This window comes from Engystomops pustulosus, chromosome 6 (genome assembly GCF_040894005.1).
Source record: "Engystomops pustulosus chromosome 6, aEngPut4.maternal, whole genome shotgun sequence".
Lineage (NCBI taxonomy): Eukaryota > Metazoa > Chordata > Amphibia > Anura > Leptodactylidae > Engystomops > Engystomops pustulosus.
Genome location: NC_092416.1, coordinates 83,776,242 through 83,803,688, shown reverse-complemented (window position 1 = coordinate 83,803,688; position 27,447 = coordinate 83,776,242). Strand labels below are relative to the sequence as shown.

The 27,447-nt window shown below is 39.4% G+C and overlaps 1 protein-coding gene across 7 annotated transcripts in view; it reads left to right on the top strand.

The window, feature by feature from the left end:
* LOC140135387 (T-cell-interacting, activating receptor on myeloid cells protein 1-like) overlaps nucleotides 1-27,151 on the top strand; it is a 70,766-nt gene extending 43,615 nt beyond the window's left edge. For 3 of the 7 annotated variants that reach the window (XM_072156853.1, XM_072156848.1, XM_072156850.1), the window contains exons 2-7: nucleotides 11,587-11,622; nucleotides 22,092-22,367; nucleotides 22,910-23,176; nucleotides 24,741-25,016; nucleotides 25,434-25,618; nucleotides 26,820-27,151. In XM_072156853.1, coding sequence (XP_072012954.1) covers nucleotides 11,598-11,622; nucleotides 22,092-22,367; nucleotides 22,910-23,176; nucleotides 24,741-25,016; nucleotides 25,434-25,618; nucleotides 26,820-26,936 — 1,146 coding nt within the window. In that variant the 5' untranslated portion in view covers nucleotides 11,587-11,597 and the 3' untranslated portion in view covers nucleotides 26,937-27,151. Of the gene's footprint in view, nucleotides 1-11,409; nucleotides 11,505-11,586; nucleotides 11,623-22,091; nucleotides 22,368-22,909; nucleotides 23,177-24,740; nucleotides 25,017-25,433; nucleotides 25,619-26,819 lie in introns of those variants that run through there. The other 4 variants (XM_072156849.1, XM_072156852.1, XM_072156851.1 and 1 more) reach the window with 3 other exon arrangements.
* The last annotated feature ends 296 nt before the right edge of the window (nucleotides 27,152-27,447 follow it).

Here is a 27,447-nt window from a genome sequence, read left to right as displayed (position 1 = left end):
AAGAAGTGGCCCCAATACTGACCCCTGTGGCACTCCACTGGTAACATCAACCCAATCTGAGAATGTACCATTAATGACCACCCTCTGTTTTCTATCACTAAGCCAATTACTTACCCAGATACACAGATTTTCTCCTACTCCCAGCAGTCTCATTTTATATACCAACCTTTTATGTGGCACGGTGTCAAATGCCTTTGAAAAGTCCAGATATACAACATCCACAGCGTCCCCCAGATCCAGTCTTGAACTTACCTCCTCGTAGAAACCAATCAGATTAGTCTGACAGGACCGATCTCTCATAAACCCATGCTGACGCTGGGTTATAAGGTTGTGCACAGTGAGATACTCCAGGATAGCATCTCTAATAAACCCCTCAAATATTTTCCCCACCACAGCAGTTAGACTTACGGGTCTGTAGTTTCCAGGATCGCTATTTGATCCTTTTTTGTATATTGGTACCACGGTCTGTCTATCACCGTACATAATTCATGCAGAACCCGGGGGTGTATGCCATCTGGCCCAGGTGATTTATCTATCTTAGTGGATGCGAGGCGGCGCCGTACCTCTTCCTGGGTTAAACTGTTGACATTATAAAAAGAATTTACATTATTCCTCATTGTGTCTTCCACCAGGGGATTTTCCTGGGTAAAAACAGTTGAGAAGGCGACATTCAGTAGATTGGCCCTTTCCTCATCTCCTTCCACCATGACCCCCATGTTATTTCTAAGGGGACCCACACTCTCTGTTTTTAGTTTCTTATCATTTATATACTTGAAAAATAATTTGGGATTATTTTTGCTCTCCCTGGCAATATTTCTCTCAGTCTCTATTTTTGCGGCCTTTATCTGCTTTTTACAGGATTTATTTTTCTCTATAATCCTGTAATGCCTCATCGCTACCTTCACGTTTTAGCACCTTAAACGCTTTATCTTTCTCGCTTATTGCTTTCCTTACAAGACTAGTTAGCCACATAGGCTTTTTCTTGTTCCTTTTATGCTTTTTCCCATAAGGTATGTGTTTCTCACAGGACTTTTTCAGAATATATGAGAAAAAGTCCCATTTTTGGGGGGGGGCTTTTGTCTTTGAGAGCATTATCCCAGTCTATGCCTTTAAGGTCTTCCCTTAGTTGATGAAAATTTGCCCTCCTGAAGTTTAGAGTGTTGGTTGCCCCTTCATTAACGTGCTTAGTAAAGCGTAATACAAAATCAATGATATTATGATCACTATTCCCCAGGTTCCCCCCAACCTGTAGTTTTGATACCCTATCAGGTCTGTTGGTAAAGATAAGGTCCAGCAGTGCCCCCCCTCTTGTTGGCTCCAGGACTAGTTGCGACAGGTAATTGTCTTTTGTTGTTGACAAGAACCTGCTACCTTTGAAGGACCTGCAGGTTTCTGCCCCCCAGTCAATATCTGGGTAATTGAAGTCCCCCATGATAAGTACTTCACCATGCTTTGAAGCCGCATCCATTTCACTTATCAGCATTTCCTCTGCTGCCTCCATTATATTTGGAGCCTTATAACAAACCCCTAGTAATATTTTATTATTCTTTTTCCCTCCTCTTATCTCCACCCATAGGGACTCCACATTTGCGTTACTGATGTCATCTCGCAGGACGGGCTTGAGGCAAGAATTTACATATAAACAAACCCCTCCCCCTTTTTTATTTATACGATCCTTTCTAAAAAGACTATAACCATCTATAGTAACAGCCCAGTCATAGCTACTGTCCAGCCATGTCTCGCTGATACCCACTATATCATATTTCCGTTCCAACATCAAGAGTTCCAGTTCCTCCATTTTGTTTGTGAGGCTTCTGGCATTTGTGTACATACACTTTATATGGTTTTCCCTGTCCGTATTCCTTTTTTCCTTATTCCCCAATCTCATTCCAGCCCCCCTTCCTCCCCCATGGACTATGGCTCTTCCCAGCTCTCTATGTACACCGTCTATTTGCCCTGCACAAGTGTAGTTGCCCTCCCCCCAGGTCTCTAGTTTAAACACTCCTCCAACCTTCTAGCCATTTTTTCCCCTAAAACAGCAGCCCCCTCCCCATTGAGGTGCAGCCCATCCCTACTGTAGAGCCTGTAGCCCACAGAAAAGTCAGCCCAGTTCTCCATGAACCCAAACCCCTCCTTCCTACACCAACTTTTGAGCCACTTATTTACCTCCTTGATCTCCCGCTGCCTTTCTGGTGTGGCACGTGGTACAGGCAGTATCTCGGAGAAAATTACCTTTGAGGTCCTTGCCCTGAGCTTATGGCCTAAATCTCTGAAATCATTTTTAAGGACCTTCCACCTACCTGTTACTTTGTCATTAGTGCCAATGTGGACCATGACCGCTGGTTCCTCACCAGCCCCTCCCAGTAATCCATCAACCCGGTCCGCAACATGCCGAACCCGAGCACCCGGCAAACAACACACTGTTCGGTATGCACGGTCTTTGTGACAGATTGCCCTGTGTGTTCCCCTAATAATCGAATCTCCCACTACCAGCACCTGTCTGACCTTGCCTCTGCTCCCATTACCCTTCTTACTGGAGCACACATTCCCCTGGTTGCTAGCGGCCACATCTTTCTGCAGCATTGCTACCCCAGAGCTGATATCCCCCTCATCCGCCAGCCTGGCAAACTTATTGGGGTGCACCAGATCAGGACTAGACTCTCTACAACTCTTCCCTCTACCCCGCCTTCTACATGTTACCCAACTAGCTGCCCCTTCACTCTGCACCTCCATACTTCCCTCCCCACAACCATCTTCCCCAGAGAGTTTGTGCTCCAGGAGCAGCAAACTTCGTTCCATATTATCAATTGCCCGCAGCCTTGAAACTTGCTCATTTAGATCCAGAATCTGGGCTTCCAGGTGAGCAATTTTCACACACCCCACACAGCAGTATTCCCCCTCGAACGGCTGTTCAAGGAATACATTAGTAGTGCAGTGTATTATAGAAGCCATTAAGTGATTGCATGTCAGTGTGCCCTTGTGGGAGCTGCTTCATGTAAAGGGAACTGCTTTACAAGTTTGCTAAAAGAGGCGTTGTTTTCCTTATCTCATAATGAAAAACTTTGTATATTTTCCCAGAATTCCCCTAGTGGAGCATCAATGGCTATAATGGCATCTGATAGAGGTAAAGCATCAACCTATCACTAGGGGAACAGTGACGCTTCCGCCAACTTTACTATAGATGTTGACAACCAGAACAATTGTAAGTAGACAACCAATATTATTCACAAAAATGGTGCACTCATATCCAAACAAGGTGTCAGTATAGCCCAGAATATATCATAATTCCAATAGGCATTCCTATGAACAACCTGCACTTATAAAAATGTAGAAAATGTGTATAATTCAATATTATTACCTAAACAAAGTGTCACATATGGAAGACACCTGTATTAGCCAGAAATATCCTGCATAGGAGATTAAAGTTTAATTCCCACTATGGTTCTATGAAGCACGCATAGGAGGGAAAATCATTAATACCATTTGGTTTTAACGAATCCAGATTGAATGCTCTATTTTACAGATCAGTTTGTCCCAATCACCACCTCTTGGTGACGGTTTTACAAGTTTGATCCATTGAAAAGTCAGCCATTTTGAATTCCCTTGATGATTCTGCCATATATGTTTGGCAAGGGGGATGTAATTTTCGTCTTTGATATATTCATTAATACGTATCCTAAAATTTCTGAAGGTTTTCCGTAAAATTTCCATTGGACATGAACATGTTGCCAGAAAGACCACCCCAACTGAGAAGCAGTAGATGAAGTATTCAATATCATATTCCTTTCCAGTATGGGCGCTTCTAATAACTTTAGAAGATCTCATATGTCTACACCTTGTTTGGATATGTGTACAACTTTTTTGTGAATCATATTGGTTGTCTTCCTACAATTGTTCTGGTTGTTATCATCTGTCGTAAAGGTGTTGATAGTGGGTGTGGCTCTGATTGCTGTCTAGTGGGACCATTGCCTCTGTCCCTTGCCCCCGCCCTCCCGAACATGTGACAATGCCATGTGATACCCCGGGGGGATCGGGGCGCTTGGTGATAATGCGAAGACTCACATGATGGACTGACATTCTGTGCGGATTGGGCAGATATGGATTTTTGGGCATTACCCGGAAGTGCATGAGGACTATAAAAACGGGCGGGCTGGTGGGCTTGCTTCCACCATGCAACCATGTGTTAATGTTTGTTTAAAACTAAATCTGTAGACCTACTTTAAAACCTGAACAACTCATGTCTGAGTGTAATACGTATAGGGTTATGAAGTATTAGGGATTTAGGGTCTAGATGTAGTGACACTACAAACCAGGGATCTGAATGGGGATGAGAATGGCTAGATATAATGAGTAATGAGATACTAGCACATACCCTTACTTTTTGATTTGCCCTCAGGCTTATGTGAGAATTAGGGGAGCTGTGAACAATGCACCTTAGTGACAAATAGGTCTACATTAGCCCTACCCTTTAAGTGTTGTGTTTGTGTATGTGTTTTTATCTTAGTGAGCTCATTTTAATAATTATTGATGAAAGAAAAGCTATGTCTTAGCATTATTATAAAGTGCCTCTAAGGTTTGCAGTGAAATTAGTAACATTACCATTGTTACCATATTATTACCAATATGATAAGAGTGGGCAAAATCGTAACAGTGCTCCACAGTAGCTTATTTACTAATAATTCTGCTACAGTAGCAAATATATAGTAAATAGGGCACATTCACTAAGGGTCCGCGGACCACATTTTCGTCGGGTTTCCAAGCTTTTTCCATTTTGTGCCGCATTTAACTGGGGTTTTTGGCACACGCAATCAGATTTTGGCACAATCCTGCCGACTTTCATGCGACAAAAATCGGGGGCGTGGCCGTCAGACAGCCTGACTGATTCGGACTAAGCGCGAGATTTAAAGTTCAAAATTGTGTCGCAAGCCATGCACTTACATGCACCGGGAAGAAGAGGGTGAACTCTGGCGGACCTCAGCAGGGAAGCGACACATGCAGGAAATTGGACGCTTGATTTTAGCGGCAGCTTCAAATCCTCGTCGGACAACGCACCTAGGGGATCGCGACGGGTAAGATAAGTACATGTGCCCCAAAGTCTGCACAATAGCCGATGTAGTAATAGTGGCACATAGTAAGGAAAATAGTATTAGTGTCCCCACACTGGCTGAAATAATAAGTGTCTGTGTTCTAAACAAAAAATGTATACCCCCTTCCTGCCTGTGCTACAATGCTGTATATGTTTACTATCTCAAAGGCCTACATTGGCCCATGGGATGTTAATGGCAGGGCACTGAACAGTCCTCTGCTCCTTTCCGCTCATTGCATATGGGAGGAGATTTTTTCTTTAGCTTTTAATAAAAAGGGAATTCTATAAAGGATATTTCATACCCAATCTAAGGGGTCTGCTAGTTTAGTGTAAAAGCTGATGTCCCTCTATGATGTGTTAATGAAATCCATATAAGTTTTTTTAAAGTTCTATTTCGTTATGCAAAATATTTGCTGGAAATCATGGTTTTGTTTCGAGATATGTAATCCCATATATTACATAATTTTGGCATATTCACATGCAGTACTCATGCTGACATTGTCTGGCTGCGCAACAAGTTAACTTCCTATTTTTTTTTTTCAGTTCCTTTTAAGTTTTTAATTTTATTTAAAGGTTTTTTTTTATTGTAAATAAGTAACGATAGTTGCCGTATGTTTTCTTCATGTGTGACGCTGGACAAAGGGATGTGGCCTTACAGGAAAAGAGTTATGTGCTAAAAACTTGATAAATCTTATATATTAACTTTGCACTTCCATTTCGATATCTTTGATAAATCTGCCCCATAATGTATACCATATATACTCGAGTATAAGCCGGCCCGAATATAAGCCGAGGCCCCTAATTTTACCACAAAAAACTGAGAAAACCTATTGACTCGAGTTTAAGGCGAGGGTGGGAAATGCATTGGTCACAGCCTCTCCAGTATGTAGCCAGCCAGCCCCTGCCCCAGTGTATATAGCCTGCCAGCCCCTGCCCCAGTGTATATAGCCTGCCAGCCCCTGCCCCAGTGTATATAGCCTGCTAGCCCCTGCCCCAGTGTATGTAGCCTGCCAGCCTCTGCCCCAGTGTATATAGCCCCCCCTTCCCCGTCGTGCAGCACAACAATACCGGATGGATCGCACAGAAGATCTACGGGTGCCGCCAGAAAGGCGAGTTTTGATTTATTTTTTTGACTCGAGTATAAGCCGAGTTTGGGTTTTTCAGCACATTTTTTGTGCTGAAAAACTAGGCTTATACTCGAGTATATAAGGTATATCCTGTATGATCATTGCCTAAGTTCAGAAGCATGAGTCCCAGGGCATATTGGGTGGAATTTATTAAGACTGACGTTTCAAATGCCAGTCTTTAAATTCCCCCACCGGTGCTTTTAGATTTGTGCACGTCTTAATAGATTTGGGTGCAATCTCTGTCACTTCGAACCTAAGACCAGGTGTGACCTGGCGCAGATTCCTGCTGTAGTCTCCGCCATCTTTCTGGTAGAATCTATAGAAAATTAGAGGGGCTGGGGTGTTCACACCCCTGCCTGTCCTGCTCATTTCCAACTCCAGAAAAGGCATAATAAATCTCCCCCAATGTTTGCTCCACACCAACAAAAATATACTAACATACTTTTAAGATAAGGCTACATACAAAACTTGACATCTTGAATATACTTATGTTGGCAGACGGAGGCATCCTTTTGACTTTGTCTCAACAGTATTGGCGATTGCGCCAAAATCCAATCACGTGCGCCAAAAACCCCTGTTATATGCGGCACAAATCAGAAATAGTTGGGAAACCCGATGGAAATGCGGTGTGCAGACCCTTAGTAAATGTGCCCTACTGTGTCCAAAAAAATCCTACAATTACTTTGAGGAAACTTGAAACAATTGGATCAGCACTCTCTTGTCCGTTAAAATGTGGTAGAATATTTTTGGTCCAGGATAAAAGCTTCAGATCTTAGCAGGTCTTTGTTCCTTTGATTATGGACCTGCAAAGGTCTGAATCGCATTAGGTGACATCCTGCAATTTCATGGCTGTTTATTTCTATTGCTTTTATCCTGGACCAATAAAGATTGTAACGGACCAGTGAGCGCTGATCTGATTGCTTCAAGTTTCCTGAAGGGAGTGGAAGGTTTCCTTCCTGATAGAGCATCTGGATATGTGCGGATCAGTGTTTTACAATTACTTTTAGTGAGGTGTCCTGTATAACATTAATGTCCCCCACAACGTTCCTAAATAAAATTAACCCCTCACAAAATTGACACTGATATGCTGCACACCCATCATACCACATCTGATGACACTGTGCTCCCCTGCATATGTAAAATATTCCCCTCACATTACAGCTCACCATGCTGAACCCCCAGCATATCTTAAGCATTACCCTCCCAATACAACTGACAACACTGTGTGGACATGTATTTCATATATACCCCTAAAAACACAATCACAATGTTCTGCTTGCTTATAATCGCTGTGATACGCTGTGACCCCTACATTTATAATAATATATATTAAATCCGGTAAAAATACAGTAAATAACCACTTTATTAAGAATACAGTGTGCTGTAATTTACAATTTATACACTTCACCACTATAATAAATATCCAGCGCCTCTGCATTATTTCTAATAAATAGTGCACTCACAATAAATTAATTACATGTTGTGCAGGCATATTTTACCATATAGTAACCTGCAGCTCATTTTTCCATGGATATTAAAGCTAGCTCTGTAGATCCTTCACAATTGTAGGTTGCTGTGGGTTCCAGCTGCTCCCATATATGCTCGATAGGTAATACATCTTGGTGCCTGCCAGGGAAGTTTAACCCCTTAGCGCTCCGCGCTGTAGCTGTACTGCGCAGCTTCCGACGATTAGCGCTCAGCGCAGTACAGCTACTGCGCGGAGACTATGCCGGTTCAGCGCTGCATAGCAGCCGAACCGGCATCGTTTGCCGCGGGATTTCAGCGGTAATCTACCGCTGACATCCCCGGCTAACACCCGCGGTCGGAGTGGGCTCCGATCGCGGGTGTTTAACCCGTTAAATGCCGCGGTCAACGCGACCGCGGCATTTAACATGCCTTCTGGGGGTCTTTTTACCCCACGATCGCCCCCCCCGCACCGTTTTCGGGGGGGGGGGGCGATCGCTGTTTTGGCTCCTCTGGGGTCCGATCGGGACCCCAGAGAAGCCTGGAGGGTTTACCTTTAAGATGGCGTCTGTGACGTCATCTTAAAGGCAAAGTGTCAGCCTATGCATCTGCATAGGCTGGCACTGATAATACCCTGCAATACATTAGTATTGCAGAGTATTATCAAGAACAAGCAATCAGATGATTGCTTGTTCATATCCCATGGTGGATCATGTAAAAAATGTACAAAATAATGTTTTTCAATAAAAAATTACTTTATAAATCACTAAAAATGCCCATAAGCCCCAAAACATATAAAGAGACATATAACGCTCAAAAAAGTCTAACTCATAACACAAACCCCACATATATTGTATCACCGCATCCGTAACAATCCATACAATAAAACTAAATAACTATTGAACCCATATGATGAACGCCGTAAAAAAAAACGTCAAAAACCCGCCAAAAATTATGATTTTTATCTATTGTATCCCACTAAAAATGCAATAAAAAGTGATCAACAAAACATATGTACTCCAGAATTATATTGCTGCAAAGAACAACATGTCCCGCAAAAAACAAGCCATCAACCAGCTCTGTAGCCAAAAACGTAACAATGTTATGCCACTTGGAAGACAGCGATGCAAAAATGATAGATTTTTCCCCACATTAGGGTTTTATTTGGCAAATTTAGTAAAACATAAGAAAAAATATTCATGTCTGGTATCCCCGTAATTGTATCGACCCATAAAATAAAGATAACAGAATTATTAGGATATACGGTGAACACGAAAAAAAAAAAAGTAAAAAATCCAGTACAGAATTGATGCTTTTCTACTCATGACCTCAAAAAAAGTTCCAAAATTTTCAACAATAGGTGATACCAACCCCAAAATGGTAACACTGGAAAAAGCATCTCGTCCCGCAAAAAAAATGCCATCACATGGCCCAAATAACGGAAAAGCGAAAATTTTATAGCCTTCATAAGGGGGCAACCAGAAAACTATAATCCTGGCAGCTGCAGGGTGCTTCTTCCCTTCTGCGCCTCGCTGTGCCCCCATAACACAAGTAACGGCCACGTGTGGGGGGTCGCTGCACTCAGGAAAAATTGTAGAACAAATTGTATGGTGAGTTTTCTCTTTTTATCTTTTGGAAAAGTTTAAATTTTAGGGCTAAATGAACGTATAACCGACAAAATTTGACAATTCTAAATTTCACCGCCATTTTGATTCAATTACTATGAAGATCTCAAGGGGTTAACAATATTTGTAAATGCTGTTTCTGATAGTTTGAGGGGTGCAGATTTGAAAATGGGTTGGTTATATAGGGGGTTTTGTTGCTAAATATGTAAAATTTGATATCAAACAGTATTTATCCCCAAAATAGTCAATTCCGAAAATACAGAAAAGCGCTATTCGATTTGTAGGCCGCGTGACGTCAAAATAAATTATCCAAACATTTCAAAAATTATGAAAATGTAAAGTAGACAAATGGGAAATGTTATTCTGCAAGTTATTTAGGTGGTAAATCTATCTGCCTGATTTAGAATTGCGAAAATGGCAAATTTTTCTAAAAATTCATCATTTTTTTTCTTTTTTTTGTAAATAAACGCAAAACTTATCAGCCAAAATTTACCACTAAAATGAAGTACAACATGTGGGGAAAAAACAATCTCAGAATCGCTTTAATAAGTAACAGCGTTCAAAAGTTATTACCACAGGAAGAGACACTGGTCAAATTTAAAAAAAAAGTTGCGAGCCTTAACCTGCAAACAGGCTGCGTCCTTAAGGGGTTAATGTTTCTGTCAATGTGGCTCCTGGGGAACTTGCTGTTTGTGGCCTTGCATTCTCTAGTTAAAAAAAACTGCCACTCAATACAGCCAAAGTTTAGGTCTAGATAGTAGATAACAAACTATGGGAGTGTTAATGATATATTCCTCTACAGTGGCCATCTTTAACCAAGAGAACCAAACAGAAGCCATTTTGAAAATCAAGCAGCCATTTTAAGTATTACCCGGGGGTCAAGCTGGGGGTCAAGCACTGTCCAGCTAATGTCATGATTCAAACTTAATTTTTTATGTAACCTGTTTGCTTGCCTGTTAGCTAATTCCCTTTGACATTTAATTAGAAGCAAGTCTGTTCTTCACTCTTGTCATATATCTTGGTTCTAGCACCTGCTTATTTCCTTTTTTGACTTGCCCGAGTCTTCTTCTCAGGGAAATTAGTATAAACAAGGCCTCTGAGAAGAAATAGTTAACCTTTTCTGAGAATGTCCTGGTCAATTGATTATGGCCAATAGCATTGCAGTATTCTATCTCCTTGCCACGCTTTCTTTCTTTTTTTATTCTCACAACTGCGGTTTTGAAGTAAACAGTGCGATTTGAGGGCAGCTGAAGACCGTGTTTGTGTCTTGTGTTTGTTCTCTCATCCTGGTACCGGGCAGCCATGAAAGAGTTAATTTGAAAGTCACCTCTACAACTGAAGTAAGGGCGGTTTAAGCCCTAGATAAAAATCGGAAGCTACTTGTTGGTAACTCACACTTTCCTCTTAACTAATAGCCTGGCCTGACAATACAGTCACAGTACAATAATTCTCCCCTTCCCAAAGTCTGTCAAATGGGTAACATGGCCCAACTGGCCTCTTGCCCATCATACACCATGATACATCAAACTTGCATCATACTCGTGGGCAGGAGGTCTAAGTGTCATGTAGAGGCAGACTTAAAAGGCAATAATAGTATTTCAATAAAAAGTTGCCACTGTAAGACTTTTTAAAGAGCAAGGAAGAAACACTTTTATCATTACTTACTTATTTGCCTATTCCACTAAAAAGTAACATAGTGGCTGTAAGTAGCGTGTCTGGTAGCCACAGCAGTCAAGCTCCATTCTGTCTATATGATATGGTCCAAAGCAATTCTATAGAAAGGTATAGGGACAGGTAGAAAGAAGGTCCAGATTTTTATTTACTCAATGCCTATATCATAATCATATAAATATATATAATCATATAATGCCTGAATTTATCACATTACCTGCAAACAAAGCCTTTACTTCAACCATATTGTGCAAATTATCTGAAATCCTTCTTCTGATTGAAACTGTTGAAAAACAGATGGTTACTTGATGTATTTAAATAAAGCACAAACCTTGCAATTATAATCATATGTTACGAAACAATACAATTCTTTTACTTCTGCATTTACGATTTAATTTTTAATATACATGTGAACACGTTATGGAATTGCAATGATCTCACATAGTCCTGTCTTCTGGATGCTGCTGTCACTACTAAGTTTTAAATTGTTCATCCCTTTGCATACATTTATGCCTGTTAGGACACATTACAGTAAGTTATCATACTGTCTGACCTTAGTATATTGTCTGTATCAATGGCAAAGCAATGTAATAGATAATTTCTTATGTTGTAGGTTCTATTTTGATGATAACACAAGGTGGTGTATACGGTGAGTAACAAAATAAAAAATGTATCTTGATCCCATGGTCAGAGTTCAGACCACTCTCATTTCCATCTATTGTGGGACTATAGCATTGTAGACATGTAACAGATTTTATGCAATCAAAATGTATGTATGGTTACAAAGAAAATACAAATGCAATTGGCGTTCAGTGCCGTATGGCTACGGCGCGGAGTCTATGCCGGCTTGCCTCTGCACCAAAGCCGAGCTGTCATGGGGAGTTGCGGGATGTCAGAGGTAATCTACCGCTGACATCCCCGGGTAACACCTGCGTTAAGGGTGTTCTCCAATCGCGGGTGTTTAACCCATTAAATGCCGTGGTCAGCAAGACTGTGGCATTTGACTTGCCTTTGCGGGGTCTTTCCCCCACGATCAGCCCCCCAGCGCCGTTTTCGGGGGCGCCGATCATTCCTATGGCATCTCTGGGGTCCGATCAAGACCCCAAAGATGCCTGCAGGCACTGCTAGTAAGATGGCATCAGTGACGTCATCTTAAAGGCACAGTGTCAGCCTATGCATGTGCACAGACTCTGCTAATACCCTGCAATACATTAGTGATGCAGAATATTATCATGAACAAGAAATCAGATGATTGCTTGCTCATGTTCCATGGTGGAAATAGTAAAAAAGTTAAAAAAAAATGTTATTCAATAAAAAATAAGTTTCTAAATCAATAAAATGCCCATAAGCCCCATAACATATAAAGAGACATATAACGCTCAAAAAAGTCTAAATCATAAAACAAACCCCACATATATAGTATCACCACGTTCGTAACAATCTGTAGAATAAAATTAAATAATTACTGAACCCGTACGATGAACGCTGTAAAAAAAACTTTAAAAAACCCACCAAAAATTATGATTTTTACCTATTGAATCCCACAAAAAATGCAATAAAAAGTGATTAACAAAACATATACTCCACAATGATACTGTTGCAAAGTACAACATGTCATGCACAAAACAACCCATCAACTGACTCTATACCTAAAAAAGTAAAATGTTATGCCATCTGAAAGACGGCGATGCAAAAATTATAGATTTTTCCCCACATTAGGGTTTTATTTGGCAAATTTAGTAAAACATTAAAAAAATATTCAAGTCTAGCATCCCTGTTATCATATGGACCCATGGAATAAAGATAACATGATTATTGGGCTATACGGTGAACACAAAAAAAAAAATCCAGTACAGAATTTATGCTTTTCTACTCCTGACCTCCAAAAAGTTCCAAAATTTTTAACAATAGGAGATACCAACCCCAAAATGGTAACACTGGAAAAAGCATCTCGCCCCGCAAAAAAAAATGCCATCACATGGCATAATGAAAAAGCTAAAATTTTACAGCCTACAAAATGGGCCAATGAGGAAAATAAAATCCTGGCAGCTGCAGGACTCTCCTTTACGCCTTGCTGTGAGCCCATAAAACAAGTCACGGCCACATGTGGGGGGTATCTGTAATCGAGATAAATTGTATAACAAATTGTATGGTGGGTTTTCTCTTTCTGTCTTTTGGAAATGTTAGGGCTAAATGAACATATAACTGACAAAATTTGACCTCCATTTTGATTCAATTATTATGAAGATCTCAAGGGGTTAACAAGGGGTCCTAAAAGCAGTTTCTGATAGTTTGTGGGGTGCTGATTTGAAAATCGGTTGGTAATATAGGGTGGTTTTAATGCTAAATATGTAAAATTTCATTAAGTATTTATCCCCAAAATAGTAAATTCTGAAAATAAGGAAAATCGATAATGTATTTGTAAGTCACGTGAAATCAAAATAAATTATCCAGACACTTAAAAAAATTAGGAAAATGTAAAGTAGGCATATGGGAAATGTTGTTCAGCAACTTATTTAGGTGGTAAATCTATCTGCCTGAAAACTGAAAACGCGATGATTTTTAATTTCGAAAATGGCAAATTTTTCAAAAAATTCAACATTTTTCTTTTTTTTGTAAATAAAACGCAAAACTTATCAGCCAAAATTTACCACCAAAATAATACAACATGTGGAGAAAAAAAAATCTCAAATCGCTTTCATAAGTAACAGAGTTCAAAAGTTATAACCATATAAAGAGACCCATGTCAGAATAAAAAAAAATGGGACTGAGACTTAAAGGGAACTTGTCACCAGGTGACCCATTTTTAGCACTCCCCCAGTCCCCACAGAGCATAGTACATACATTGCCAAAGTGTTTTTGTATAAAAAATAGGTTTTACAGAAAAAAAGATATGTTATATTGTACCTTTCATTAGCATCTGCTGTGTGACTAGGCAGTGGCTGTAAAGGAGCAGTCTCCCCCACCCTTGGGAAACAGCTACTCCATGTGACCTTTTCAAATATATGAAAACACCCATCACTGGGCTTAGTGACGCCCCCTGCTCCTCTACATCCAATCCCGAGTGTTGGGAGTTATTCATATATTTGAAAAGGTCACATGTTTCCCAAGGGTGGGGGGGAACTGCTCCTTTCCCGCCTCTCCCAATTGGCAACTGCCTAGTCACACAGCAGATGCTAATGAAAGGTACAATATAACATATCTTTTTTTATGTAAAACCTATTTTTTATACAAAAACACTTTGGCAGTGTATGTGGGGACTGGGGGAGTGCTAAAAATGGGACTCCTGGTGAAAGGTTCCCTTTAAGCTACAAAATGGCTGCGTCCTTAAGGAGTTAATTGTGGTGATGTATTTACTATGTCAGCAGTGAAAGAAAGCAACCCAATCTTACTGGATGGCTTCAGGAAACTATTGTATTTAAAGTAATACTATTAGCTTGGGACCTTTAGTTACTGACCCATTGCTTGATCTTTTACCCCTTCAGGACGTAGCCAGTTTGTAGGCTCAGCCCTATTTTTTATATTCTGATTTACGTCGCTTTGTATGGTTATAACTTTTGAACACTTTTACTTATCAAAGCGATTTTAAGATTGTTTATACATGTACTTCATTTTAGTTGTCAATTTTGAATGATAAGTTTTGATTTGATTTATAAGAAAAAAAATTTTGTAGCTTAAGGCCCAGTCACATTTTTTGGATTCTGACTTGCGTCGCTTTATATGGTTATAACTTGAACACTATTACTTATCAAAGTGATTCTGAGATTGTTTTTTCCCCACATGTTGTACTTCATTTTAGTGGTAAAAAAATTTGCCATTTTCGAAATTCAAAATCATTGCGTTTTCAGGCAGATAGATTTACCACCTAAATAAGTTGCTGAATAACATTTCCCATATGTCTACTTTACATTTTCATCATTTTCAATGTGTCTGGATAATTTATATTGTTATCACGCGCTTACAAATCGAATATCGATTTTCCGTATTTTCACAATTGACCTTTTTGGGGATAAATACCGTTTTGAATGAAATTTTACATATTTACCATCAAAACCCCCTATATAACCAACTCATTTTCAAATCTGCACAAACTATCAGAAACAGATTTTAGGAAGATCGTTAACCCCTTGAGATCTTCATAGTAATTGAATCAAAATGGAGGTGAAATTTAGAATGGTCAAATTGTGCCGGTTATACGTTCATTTATCCCTAAAATTTACACATTTCCAAAAGATAAAAAGAGAAAACTCACCATACAATTTGTTCTGCAAAGTACAAATACCACCCACATGTGGACGTTACTTGTTTTATGGGGGCAAGGCGAGGCGCAATAGGGAAGAAGCGCCCTGCAGCTGCCAGGATTTAATTTTTCTCGTTGCCTCCTTTTGTAGGCTATAAACTTTTTCGTTATTGGGGTCATGTGATGGTATTTTTTTTGCGCGATGAGATGCTTTTTCCAGTGTTGCCATTTTGGGGTTGGTATCACCTATTGTTGAAAATTTAGGAACTTTTTTTTGAGGGCAGGAGTAGAAAAGCATCAATTCTGTACTGGATTTTTGACATTTTTTTTTCATGTTCACCGTTCAGCCAATTAATCATGTTATCTTTATTGTATTGGTAGATACGATTACGGGGCTACCAGACTTGAATATATTTTCTTACATTTTGTGGGGAAAAATCTACTACCGTATATACTCGAGTATAAGCCGACCCGAGTATAAGCCGAGGCCCCTAATTTTACCACAAAAAAAAGGGAAAATATATCGACTCTAGTATAAGCCGGGGGTGGGAAATGCATTGGTCACAGCCTCCCCAGTATATAGCCTGCCAGCCCCTAACCCAGTGTATATAGCCTGCCAGCCCCTGCCCCAGTGTATATAGCCTGATAGGCCCTGCCCCAGTGTATATAACCCCCCCCTTTGTGCAACACAACAATACCATTGTAGCGGATGGGTCGCACAGAAGATCTAAGGGGGGCGCCGGAAAGGTGAGTTTTGATTTATTTTTTGACTCGAGTATAAGCCGAGTTTGATTTTTTCAGCACATTTTTTTGTGCTGAAAAACTAGGCTTATACTCGAGTATATAAGGTATTTTTGCATTGCCGACTTCCAAGTGGCATAACATTTTTACTTTTTTGGCTATAGAGCTGATTGACGGCTTGTTTTTTGCGGGGAATGTTGTACTTTAGACCAGTATCATTCTGGAGTACATATGTTTTTTTGATCACCTTTTATTACATTTTTTGTAAGATTGAATAGGTACAGATGATAATTTTTGTGGGTTTTTAACAGTTTTTTTTAATGGCGTTCATCATACGGATTCAATGATGATTTACTTTTATTCTACAGGTTGTTACGGACGCGATGATACTATATATGTGGTTTTTTTTAATGATTTGGACTTTTTTGGGGGGTTATATGTCTCTTTATACGTTATGGGGCATTGTGAATTTTTATTGATTTGTTACATTTTTTTAAATTTTTTTCCACTTTTTCCACCATGGAACATGAACAAGCAATCATCTGATTGCTTGTTCATAATAATACATAGGCTGGCACTGTGCCATTAAGACGACGTCATAGACGCCATCTTACTGGCAGTTCTTGCAGGCAACACTAGGGTCCAGATCGGACCCCAGTGATGCCACAGAAATGATCGGCGCCCCCGAAAATGGTTTGGGGGGGGGGAAGCGATTGTGGGCGAAAGACCCCCCCAGAGGCATGTTAGATGCCGTGGTCGTGCTGACCGCGGCATTTAACAGGTTACACACCCGCGATCGGAGCCCACTCCGATCACGGGTGTTACATTGGGGTGCCGGCTATATGTTACAGCCTACACCTCGTGTTTGCCGATGCCGGTTCAGCTCCGATACAGAGCCGAGCCGGTATCATCTCAGCGGCGGGAAGGGGTTAAAACTGATGAATTCTTTGAAAAATTTGCCATTTTCAAGATTTGAAATGTCTGGAATATTTATTTTGATGTTACACGGCTTACAAATTGAACATTCGGTTTTCCGTATTTTCAATGACATTTCAGAATTTTATTTCTTTGGGGATCATTACTCAAATATACAGTGGTGGCCCAAAGTATTGGCACCCCTCCAATTATGTCAGATAATACTTGTTTTCTTCCTAAAAATGATTGCAATCACAAATTCTTTGGTATTAATATCTTCATTTATTTTGCTTGCTATGAAAAAACACAAAAGAGAATGAAAAAAAAGGCAAATGATTGATCATTTTATACAAAACTCCAAAAATGGGCCGGACAAAAGAATTGGCACCCTCAGCCGAATACTTGGTAGCACAACCTTTAGACAAAATAACTGCTAACAACCGCTTCCGGTAACCATCAATGAGATTCTTACAATGCTCTGCTGGAATTTTAGACCATTCTTCTTTGGCAAACTGCTCCAGGTCCCTGAGATTTGAAGGTGCCTTCTCCAAACTGCCATATTGAGATTCAGGTCTGGACTTGATTGCTGGCCACTTTACAAGTCTCCAGTGCTTTCTCATAAACCATTTTCTAGTGCTTTTTGAAGTGTGTTTTGGGTCATTGTCCTGCTGGAAGACCTATGACATCTGAGGGAGACCCAGCTTTCTCACACTGGACCCTACATTATGCTGCAAAATTTGTTGGTAGTCTTTAGACTTCATAGTGCCATGCATATGGTCAAGCAGTCCAGTGCCAGAAGCAGCCAAGTAACCCCCAAACATCAGGGAACCTCTGCCATGTTTGACTGTAGGGACTGTGTTCTTTTCTTTGAAGCCCTCTTTTTTCCTGTTAACTCTATGTTGATGTCTTTTCCCAAAAAGCTCTACTTTTGTCTCATCTGACCAGGGAACATTCTCCCAAAACAATTTAAGCTTTCTCAAGTAAGTTGTGGCAAACTTCAGCCTGGTTTTTTTATGTTTCTGTGGAAGAAGTTGGGTCTTCCTGGGTATCCTACCATACAGTCCCTTTTCATTCAGACACAGAATTATAGTATATGGGTTGACACTGTTGTATCCTCGGATTGCAGGGCAGCGTGAACTTGTTTGGATGTAAGTCGAGGTTTATCCACCATCCGCACAATCTTGCGTTGAACTCTCTCGTAAATTTTTCTTTTCCGTCCACATCTAGGGAGTTTAGCCACAGGGCTTTAAACTTCTTGATGGAGATGGACTTGTAGCCTTGACATTGCTCATGCTTCCTCACAATTTTGAATCTCAAGTCCTCAGACTTTCTCAATGTGGTACACACAAGGACACAGGGCAGAGGTTGAGTCCACTTTAATCCATTTCATCTGACTGTAAGTGTGATTAAGTTATTGCCACCACCTGTTAGGGGCCACAGGTAAGTTACAGGTGCTGTTAATTACACAAATTACAGAAACATCACATGATTTTTCAAACCGTGCCAATACTTTTGTCCACCCCCTTTTTATGTTTGGTGAGGAATTATATCCAATTTGGCTTTGTGACAATTTTTTTGTGATTTCCAATTGAAGACAAATTAAATGAAAATAATACCAAAAAATTTCTGATTGCAATAATTTTTTGGAAAATTTGGAGTATTATCTGACAGAATTGCAGGGGTGCCAATACCTTTGGCCATCACTGTATAAAATTAGAAACCCTCTATATATCAACCCATTTTCAAATCTGCACCGCTCAAACTATCAGAAACAGGTTTTAGGAAGATTATTAACCCCTTGTGATCTTCATAGTAATTAAATGAAAATGGAAAAGAAATATAAATGGTCTAATTTTGTTGGTTATACGTATATTTAGCCCTAATATTTACACGTTTTCAAAAGATAAAAAGAAAACCCATCTTAAAATTTACAGAGATCCCCCCCCCACATGTGGCTGTTACTTGTATGGGTGCAAAGAGCAATGCAGCAGACAGGTTTTGTCCTATAAACATTGACGCCCTTTTGCAGGCTATAAAATTTTAGTATTTCTGTTAACCCCTTAACGCTCTGCGCCTTGGCTCTACGGCGCAGAGGTATAAGGGATGTATGAAGAGGGCTCACAGGCTGAGTCCTCTTCATACAGAGGTGGGGGTTTTTGCATTTTGCACAAAACCCCCACCGCTAATAACCGCGGTTGGTGCTTGCACCGATCACGGCTATTAACCCTCTAAACGCCGACGCCATCTTTTTTTCCAATCGCCACGCCCCCGAACGTCATCGGGGGGCGGCGATCGGTTACCATGGTAGCCTCGGGTCTTCTTTTGACACGAGGCTACATGGCTTATGCAGGTTCGTTACAATGAGCCAGTGGCTCATTGTAATGTCTGACCTGCAAAAATGCCATATATTGCAATACAGAAGTATTGCAGTATATGGTAGGAGTGATCTAACCATCTAGGGTTAATGTACCCTAGATGGTCTAAAAAATAGTGAAAAAAAAAGTTAAAAAAAATTAATAAAATATTAAAAGTTCAAATCACCCCCCTTTCCCTAGAACGGATATAAAACATAACAAACAGTAAAAATCACAGACATACTAGGTATCGCCGCGTCCCAAAATGCCCGATCTATCAAAATATAAAAACGGTTACGGCTGGCGGTGACCTCCGAGGCGGGAAATGGCGCCCAAATGTCCGAAATGCGACTTTTACACCTTTTTACATAACATAAAAAATGAAATAAAAAATGATCAAAATGTTGCACAGACCTCAAAATGGTAGCAATGAAAACATTGCCTCATTTCGCAAAAAATGACCCCTCACACATCTCCGTGCGCCAAAGTATGAAAAAGTAATTAGCGTCAGAAGATGGCAAAAAATTTTTTTTCTTTTTTGTACACATCCGTTTAATTTTTGAAAATGTATTAAAACACAATAAAACCTATATAAATTTGGTATCACCGCGATCGCACCGAACCAAAGAATAAAGTAGGCATGTTATTTGGAGCGAAGAGTGAAAGTCGTAAAAACTGAGCCCACAAGAACGTGCGTTTTTTTTTCAATTTTTCCACATTTGGAATTTTTTTTCAGCTTCGCAGTACACGGCATGTTAAAATAAATAACATTACGGAAAAGTAAAATTTGTTACGCACAAAATAAGCCCTCACACAGGTCTGTACACGTAAAAATGAAAAAGTTATGGATTTTTGAATTTGGAGAGCGAGAAATCAGCCGAAAAAACCCTTTGTCCTTAAGGGGTTAATGGGGTGACGTGTGGGCAGTTTATTTGCAGGATGAGATGTATTTTCCAGTGATACCATTTTGGGGTTACTATCTTCTATTGTTAAAAACATATTACCTTAGAGTAGAAAAGCATCAATTATGTAATTGATTTTTGACTTTATTTATTTCAGTGTTCACCGTATATCCTAAAATACATCTTATTTTTATTCTATGGGTCAATAAGATTACAGGGATAGTTAGTTACTTTTTCTTACGCTTTACTAAATTTCTCAAAATAAAACCCAATATGGGGAAAAATCTATTGTTTTTGCATCGCCATCTTCCAAGTGGCATAACATTTTTATATTTTTCTCCAAGGGTGCTGGTTGATGGCTTGTTTTTATTGGACATGCAGTACTTTGCACCAGTATTATTCTGGAGTAGATATGTTTTTTTTATCACTTTTTATTGCATTTTTAGTGGAATGAAATAGGTAAATATCATTTTTGGCAGGTTTTTAACAGTTTTTTTACGACGTTCATTGTGTGGATTTATTAATGATTTATTTTTATTCTATGGGTTGGATGCATTGAAACTATGTGAGTAGGGATTGTGTTATGATTTTGACCTTTTTCACATTATATATCATTTTATGTGTTTATGGGGATTCTGCACATTTTTATTCATTTATTAATGTATTTTTTAATTGAAAAAAAATATTCTTCCACCATGGAACATGAACAAGCAATGTTATCATCTAATCATCTAATTGCTTAGTCATGATAATACTCTACAATACTGATGTATTGCAGGGTATAAGCTCCGTCAGCCTATGCACATGCACTTTGCCTTTAAGATCCCATTACAGACAAGATCTTAAAGGCACTTCCTCGTCCCCCCCCCCCATGTGCCCAGTGTATGTAAGCATAACATCACAAATTTTGGGCTATAGAAAGCGATACAAGAAGCCCTTCTATTTTTTCTAAACCACACCCATTGTCCTGCCTCTTGTCTCACCCTCAAACATAGTATGATATAGTCCTTAATGACTGTCACATAGTATCGTATCTGTGGGCAACCCCCATACGGACCCATATAATACCCCATAATGCAACTTATAATAAACCCTCTTTAATGTTATCCTCCCTTTTTCCCCCACTTTTATTGTGGCCTCCTGTCCTTCATCCCCCTCATACTGTGGCCCTTTGTCCTCTTTCATACTGTGCCCCCTGTCCTCTTTCATACTATGCCCCCTGTCCTCTTTCATACTGTGGCACCTGTTCTCTCTTACTGTCACCCCTCTCATATGGTGGCCCTCTCCTTCTCTCATAATGTGGCCCCCTCCTCTCATACTGTGGTCCCCGTACTCTCTAATTCTGGTGTCCCTTTTCTATTTGTGTGTGTATATCAGGGCTGTGTGTGTGAATACATGGATATAGCAGAGCTGTGTGTGTAACTGTATGGTTTTAGATGAGATTTGTGTGCTTTGCTGGTGTGTGAATTTAAGGACATCTACTACCAGTATCAATTGTAAACTAAGCACACAGACATACTGGTGTGTGCCCTCTCTGACAAGATCCACTATTCCTTAAGCTTCCTATGCCCTTGTTTTAAAAATGATGCAAATAAGCATGAGGGGGTCCAGGCACCATTAAAACCTATGGAGCCTGGAGCACCTCAGGCTTATTTACATAATTTTAAAATACTTGTTTGTAAAAACCAGGGCACAAGAGGCTAAAAGAAGAGCAGACCTTGCCAGAGGAGACGCACACCAATAAGTAAGTATACATGGTTTACAATCCTTGATACTGGTGGTAGATGTCCTTTAAGTCTTGTGTATTACCAATACTTATGACTGTCCTTTTATGAATCTGCCAATAAATATGGACATTTCAAGAAATAATTTCATTAGTTTTCATTTCAGATTATCAAATTTTTTGATTCCCATGAGATTTCTAAATCACACTTTTTTAATTTAATGTTTTTTTTTTCTGACCCAGGCAATTTTCGAAAGCCTATACTCGAAATAGATACAGAAGACCCAAATGACGTCAATATGATTGGTATCACGGCCTATTTAAACTGCATAAGTTCATTGAATGCAGATCAATATTATTTGATGAAGGAAGGAATTCAAAATGCCATAAAAGAACAGCACACACCAGTATTTACAATCACAAACCTGACTGAAAGGGATAGCGGACTCTACACCTGCCGGTACCGCAAAAATTCTGAACTCTCAGAACATAGTGAACCAGTTTACCTATATGCAAGTGGTAAGCATAACACTACCTTATTTCAGGACGATTTAGCTTGATCACAGTTTGAGGACGCATGATAACAACAATAATAATAAAGGGTTAACATGTTCCATCCACTTGACTTTGCAAACCAGAGAGATCCTTACCAACTCCAAAGCTTAGACAAAAGCTCAATTAAATACAAAAGATCTGACCTTCACAAAAAGTAATGCCAGAAACCCAGGATTTACCTAACCTATTGCAAGAGAACTATGCAAATACATTTTCCTGGATGGGACAGGTACAGTGGGTTTGGATGAGTGGCTGAGTGGAGAGGTTGACCCTAACATTAACACAAAGATTAGCAACATTGTTAAAACCCCATCCAAGGCCATCCATCCATCACAAAACACTTACCTATACCACCTTCCAGTATAGGCCCACATCTACCTCTAAATGCTGTCTCACACAAATACGAACACCGAGGAGTCATTAGAAACATTGTAATTCAGTGAGTAACTAGCGCGTAATAAACCCCTTTCAATGCCACAATGTAATATACTGTGTATTTTATACAGACAGATACTACCCACCAACAATCATTGCTGAACCTAAAAGCATTGTCCAACCGGGACAGAATGTCACAATAATTTGCAATACTCCGTATCAAAATATTTTATTTACCCTTTTTAAGGGTGATACTGTCATAGAGGAAACTGAAGCAAATCCTTTCATCCATGTAATACACAATGCAAGTGAAGAGCATGCAGGGCAGTACTCCTGTAGATACAAGAAATTACAGTTGCAGTCATATTTCAGCTCCCCACTGATGATCATCATTAAAGGTAGGAACATATGGATTTATTTTACATTTGACTCTGAAAACGTAACTGTAAATTTTTTTTTTAAAAAATTTCTGTAGCTGCAATAGCTGAAAACAATACGCATTCATTACCTTTAAGCAGAGGAGCACAATTGAAACATTGAAGGGTGGGTATTAGTCCGAGTCTGGGGAAGGACATTCCAGAAATCTTTCTATACCTAGAAAAGGGGGCATCCACTACGCCTAGAGGAGAGGTGGTTCTACCAAAGGTTCTTTACTGTAAGAGCAGTGAGACTATGGAAGTCTCTGCAGCAGAAGCTTGTTATGGCAGATAAGTTGTGAATGTTTAAGAGAGCCCAGGAAACCTTTCTAGAGAGCAAAAATATTATGTTATGGGAAGAAAACATTTCGTTAAATTGATGTTGATTCAGGTAGTTATTCTGACTCCCATATTGAGATTAGGAAGGAATTTTCCCTAATTTTGGTCAATTGGAATTACCCTTGTAGGGTATTTTTTCCCTCCTCTGGATCAGCACTATATGAGTTTGATGAGTTATAGGTTGGACTTGACCTGTGGCTTTTTCCAACCTTATCTACTATGAAATAATAGCACTGATAATGGCTGTTAGCAGCAGTTGTCTGCGGAATGATATAGAAAATGCATGTTGTATATTTCAAGCGTTCAGTCCTACTACCTCTCCATAATCCTGGACAGAATGTGATAAAAGTCTGTCATGCTGTCAAGAAGGGGTTTATGAAACGCTACAGACTGCCTTATACATATGCAGACCCTGAGGCATCAGAGGCATTGGCACAGAAGTTATAGAACACTTTGTAATTTACAAACAGGAGAATTTTATAGGAGATAGATGATAGTTAGATTCATGACAGAAGATAGATATGATAGATTCATAGATAGATGATAGATCTATAAATATATATTTCAAATATAAAGTAGATTATATATAAATAGCTAGATAGATGATAGAAGAGAATTGAATATGAGAGATAGATCCAGTAGAATGGAAATAGAAGATCAGTTGATGGATGGATGGATGGATAGATAGATAGAAGATAGAGACAAAAGAAAAAAAGGCAGCACACCAGATTGTAGTGAAAAATGATAAATGGTAAAAATAAGATAGGAGATAGCTATGATAGATAATAAATAGAAGATATGTAGACATAGACAGATAAATGGTTAGATAGACAAATTATAAGAGATAGATAACTAGACGGATAGATGATAGATATTTAGACAGGAGATAGATTATAATCTTCTTCACCTGGGAATTCAGCCAAGGGGTATTAAAGAAGTAATACATCCTGAGCCCACAAAAGTCCACATGCAGGGGGCCCCTTTAGGATAGGAGGCCCTGGACAATTGTGACAGTTTTGATAAAGCTGTCAAGCTGTACTCAGCTTGGTAACATTAGGATAGTGGGGAGATTTTATTTTATAAATACACCTGCAGAATATAATACAGGCGGTGACAGAAACACAAATAGTTCATTTTAATATAGGAAATTAATTAATCAATTAGATTATAGCATATAACTTATTTTCTCCACATGTATATTTCACAGCTTTGCCCAGACCTTTAATCATTCTGGATGACTATATGAAAGGAAAGCTAAAAATAAACTGCAAGGCACCCGAGAAAGATAAAAAGATGTGGTTTCAGCTGTTTAATGGAAGCAATGATGTTGTAGATGAGATAAAAGCTGTCACAGAAAGTGCAGTGGATTTTATACTGCCATATCCTGAGGGATCTTACCAAAGATATTACTGTATGTATCGCATTCGGATGGGAAGTAACTTTGCAGATTCTCTCCCAAGTGATGAACTTATAATTGGAACAGGTATGATTAAGAAATTAAACATGCATTTACATTTTGTATACAGATGTCTATAGATATGCTGATGTAGACCATGACTATTATACTAGGTTTTTGGATCTGTTTATTCTAATTCATAAGTTTGTTGATGAGGTCTTGGCAAGGCTTAGACAAGGTTTTTTAGCCTCTACGGGTCCACTCATCTCTATTCAGAATCAGACTATTAGTATCATTGTCATTAGCATCATTGTCATCTAATGTGCTTATTCTTATGCACATTTGATTCAACTTTTTCTACTACATGTAACTAGAGTGTAATTATCTTTCCCTGCCACTAGATGCAGAATGATGAGAATTTTGGAATTGCACCTAATTTTGTATCCTGTAGTGAATGTGTGCACAATGGTCAAATATGACTGTGTTCCTATTTTCTTTTTCAAGACTCTTCAAGAAATCCAGATTTTACATTGAGAAATATGATTCGACTCCTCCTATCAGCAATAGTCGTCCTTATCTTAATTGCCATTGCTGTGATACATTTCCAAAGCATAAAGAGATGTCGTTCAATTCCCACCACACCAACAGCCCCCCGGCTGAAGCTAGCAGTAGAGTCTGAATATACTCAGGTAGAATTTTCCTTTCACTTTTATATGCAAGCGAATGTATTTGTTTTCATCTAAATGCACTATTATAAGTTAAATGTCTCTTTCCAGTTAAACTAGAGACACTGGGGCACATTTACTAAGGCCCTTACGCCACTTTTTTTGTCAGATTTTGCACGTTCTTTCTAGAGCAAACTGCTTTCACAGGTATTTAAGAAGTGTCTGAGACACTTTTGTGTGTCACACAAATTAGGGGGAGTTCCAGTGAATAGTCAGACCCTGCACCACATTTATCATGCAAAGTCAGATAGAAGTGTGTTATGTTAAAGGTGCACCAAAAAAAAGTGGTGAAATCTGTCGGTCAGTGCAGGGAAGTGCCAGATTCATGATTTCTGGCGCCCATTCTTCATAAATCTGGCACCCCCTGCACTATACACAGGCAAACTGCATTTTGTGCAGTTTGCACCACTCTGCTGTGGTAGCTGGATTTTTACCACAGTGTAATGTAGGGTGTTTGGTTTTCCCATTGCTCATTTTATGCCTTTAACTGCTTCACGGGTGCTCCTGGGACCAATGTCTCTGGTCGCAGGCGCACACTCTCCGTGCCCCAGCAGCCGGGCCATGGCCACACTCACCTATTCCTCTCTCCAGTGGCATCTCCAGGACTCGGCTTACATCACCGCCCGTGATGGTTCAGTGGGTCCACTACCCCTGACTCCTGATAAACCGCAATGAAATTATTTCTTTGTTTAATTTTTTTATATTATGTGATTATTTAAAGTTTTTTTCCCAAGCCCTTTTTTGCTAAGGCAACTGGACTGTTATTACCTCCATCTTTCAGCCCTCTACCCCTTACTACTCCCATTTTGCAATCATTTATGGTGGTCAAGTTCGGAGTCAAGTCCTGGTCTCTAACCAAATTTTATTACATTGTTTAGAAGACTTCAACAAACTTGAATTTCAACCAACCGGCTTATAATTACTTAGGACCTTACAGAGTTACATAGTTACATAATTAGCAAAATACATATGTCCATAAAGGTAAACCAAGGAAGGCAACAAAAATGGCCAAGGGGGAGGGATATAAGGATCACAATTCTATATGACGGTATAATGTAACCACCAATGTATATTGTAACCACCATCTAGACCCTTGTAACAAGATGTAATCAATTTATTGCTTTAAAATTAAATACATATTTATTTTTATCAAATTCTTATGTAGATGATGGAGATGAGAACTGACAATCCTTTGGAAAAAAGCTTGACCTCAAGTCCACATACTACTGTAGTTTCTGCTATGGTACAGATGGCTGATGCTCAAGAAGAAGAATCTCTCTAGAAAATTAAATGTTTGGTTATGGTTTTAAAAGCATATACATGAAATTTAGCATACCAAATTCCCCAGTGGTACCAGAAGTCCCAGCATGTAAGAACGTGCCTCACAAAGTATTTAGGAATTTGTATCATTAAAACTTTCTCTGTGTAACAATTGCCGGAACCCTATGTGCAAAATAATTTCCCCACAGGGGATCAATAAAGTTGCGTTTTATTGTTTGTAAGACAGAAATTAAGTAACAAAAGCCTGTATTTTAGATATATATTACATATCATATTTTATGCTGCATTGTATACTCCACAGTTAAATGCCATCAAGCTTACAATTATATTGATATTATTACTAGACTGGCTGAATGTAGACATGATCCAATCTAAGCTCAATAAAATCAATGTGTACAAGGCTCCTGGACCAGATGGGTTACACCCCAGAGTTCTTAAAGAACTCAGTTCTGTTATTGCTGTACCGCTGTCTAAAATCTTCAGGGATTCCGTAATGTCTGGTGTGGTGCCAA